We start from the raw sequence: 860 nt of genomic DNA on the forward strand, positions 1-860 counted from the left end.
AGCAGCAGCAGCAGCAGCAGCAGCAGAGTCATATTGCGCCTTTCTAGAGAAATCCTCACTGGCAGTAGCAGCACACAGCAGCAGTTGCTGCTGCTGCTGCTGCTGCTGGGGGAGCTACCCCGGCATCTAGGGCAGCGGCTTGAGTGTGAGAGATCGAATATACACCAGAGGGACCTCCATCTGCTGCTGCTGCTGCTGCTGCTGCTGCTGCTGTTGCTGCTGCTGCTGCTGCTGCTGCTGGGGTGTATAGAGAAGGGCTACAGAGCAGACGTGCTTCTCCCTAAATGCGAGGACTTTTGATGCGACATACGCCCCCCATCTGCTGCTGCTGCTGCTGCTGCTGCTGCTGCTGCTGCTGCTGCTGAGCAGCTGGGTCGGGGGCAGCAGCACCCACTTGACATCTGTTTGCTGCTGCTGCGGCGCCGCAGACAGGAGCAGGCCGAGAGGCAGCAGCAGCTGTTTCTCTGCTTGCTGCTGCTGCTGCTGCTGCTGCTGCTGCTGCTCTTCTGTATCTAGGGGGCCTAGGGAGAAGCTTCGTGCTGCATCGACAGCAGCAACGGTGCACCGCAGTGCTGCCCCCGAAAACCCCGCGGGCAGTCTGCAGCAACCAACACACACACGACCAAAACACCCTGCTGCTGCTGCTGCTGCTGCTGCTGTTGCTGCTGCTGCTGCTGCTGATGTTGCTGCTGTTGCTGGTGCTGTTGATGTTGCTGTTGCTGCTGTTGCTGGTGCTGCTGTTGCTGTTGCTGCTGTTGCTGGTGCTGCTGTTGCTGGTGCTGCTGTTGCTGGTGCTGCTGTTGCTGCTGCTGCTGTTGCTGCTGCTGCTGTTGCTGCTGCTGCTGTTGCTGCTGCTGCTG

At 60.0% G+C, this 860-nt stretch overlaps 1 protein-coding gene across 1 annotated transcript in view; it reads right to left on the reverse strand.

Annotated features, from left to right (window-relative positions):
* Positions 1-126: 126 nt before the first annotated feature.
* The window catches only part of EMH_0068440 (uncharacterized protein), a gene marked incomplete at both ends in the record, with an annotated part of 1,445 nt that continues 711 nt past the window's right edge, over positions 127-860 (reverse strand). Inside the window, 2 exons of the mRNA XM_013498742.1 lie at positions 127-539; positions 617-858. Of these exons, the coding sequence (XP_013354196.1) occupies positions 127-539; positions 617-858 (655 nt within the window). The remainder of the gene's footprint in view (positions 540-616; positions 859-860) is intronic.

This window comes from Eimeria mitis, genomic scaffold (assembly GCF_000499745.2).
Source record: "Eimeria mitis Houghton genomic scaffold, Emh_scaff3680, whole genome shotgun sequence".
In the NCBI taxonomy this organism is placed as follows: Eukaryota; Apicomplexa; class Conoidasida; order Eucoccidiorida; family Eimeriidae; genus Eimeria; species Eimeria mitis.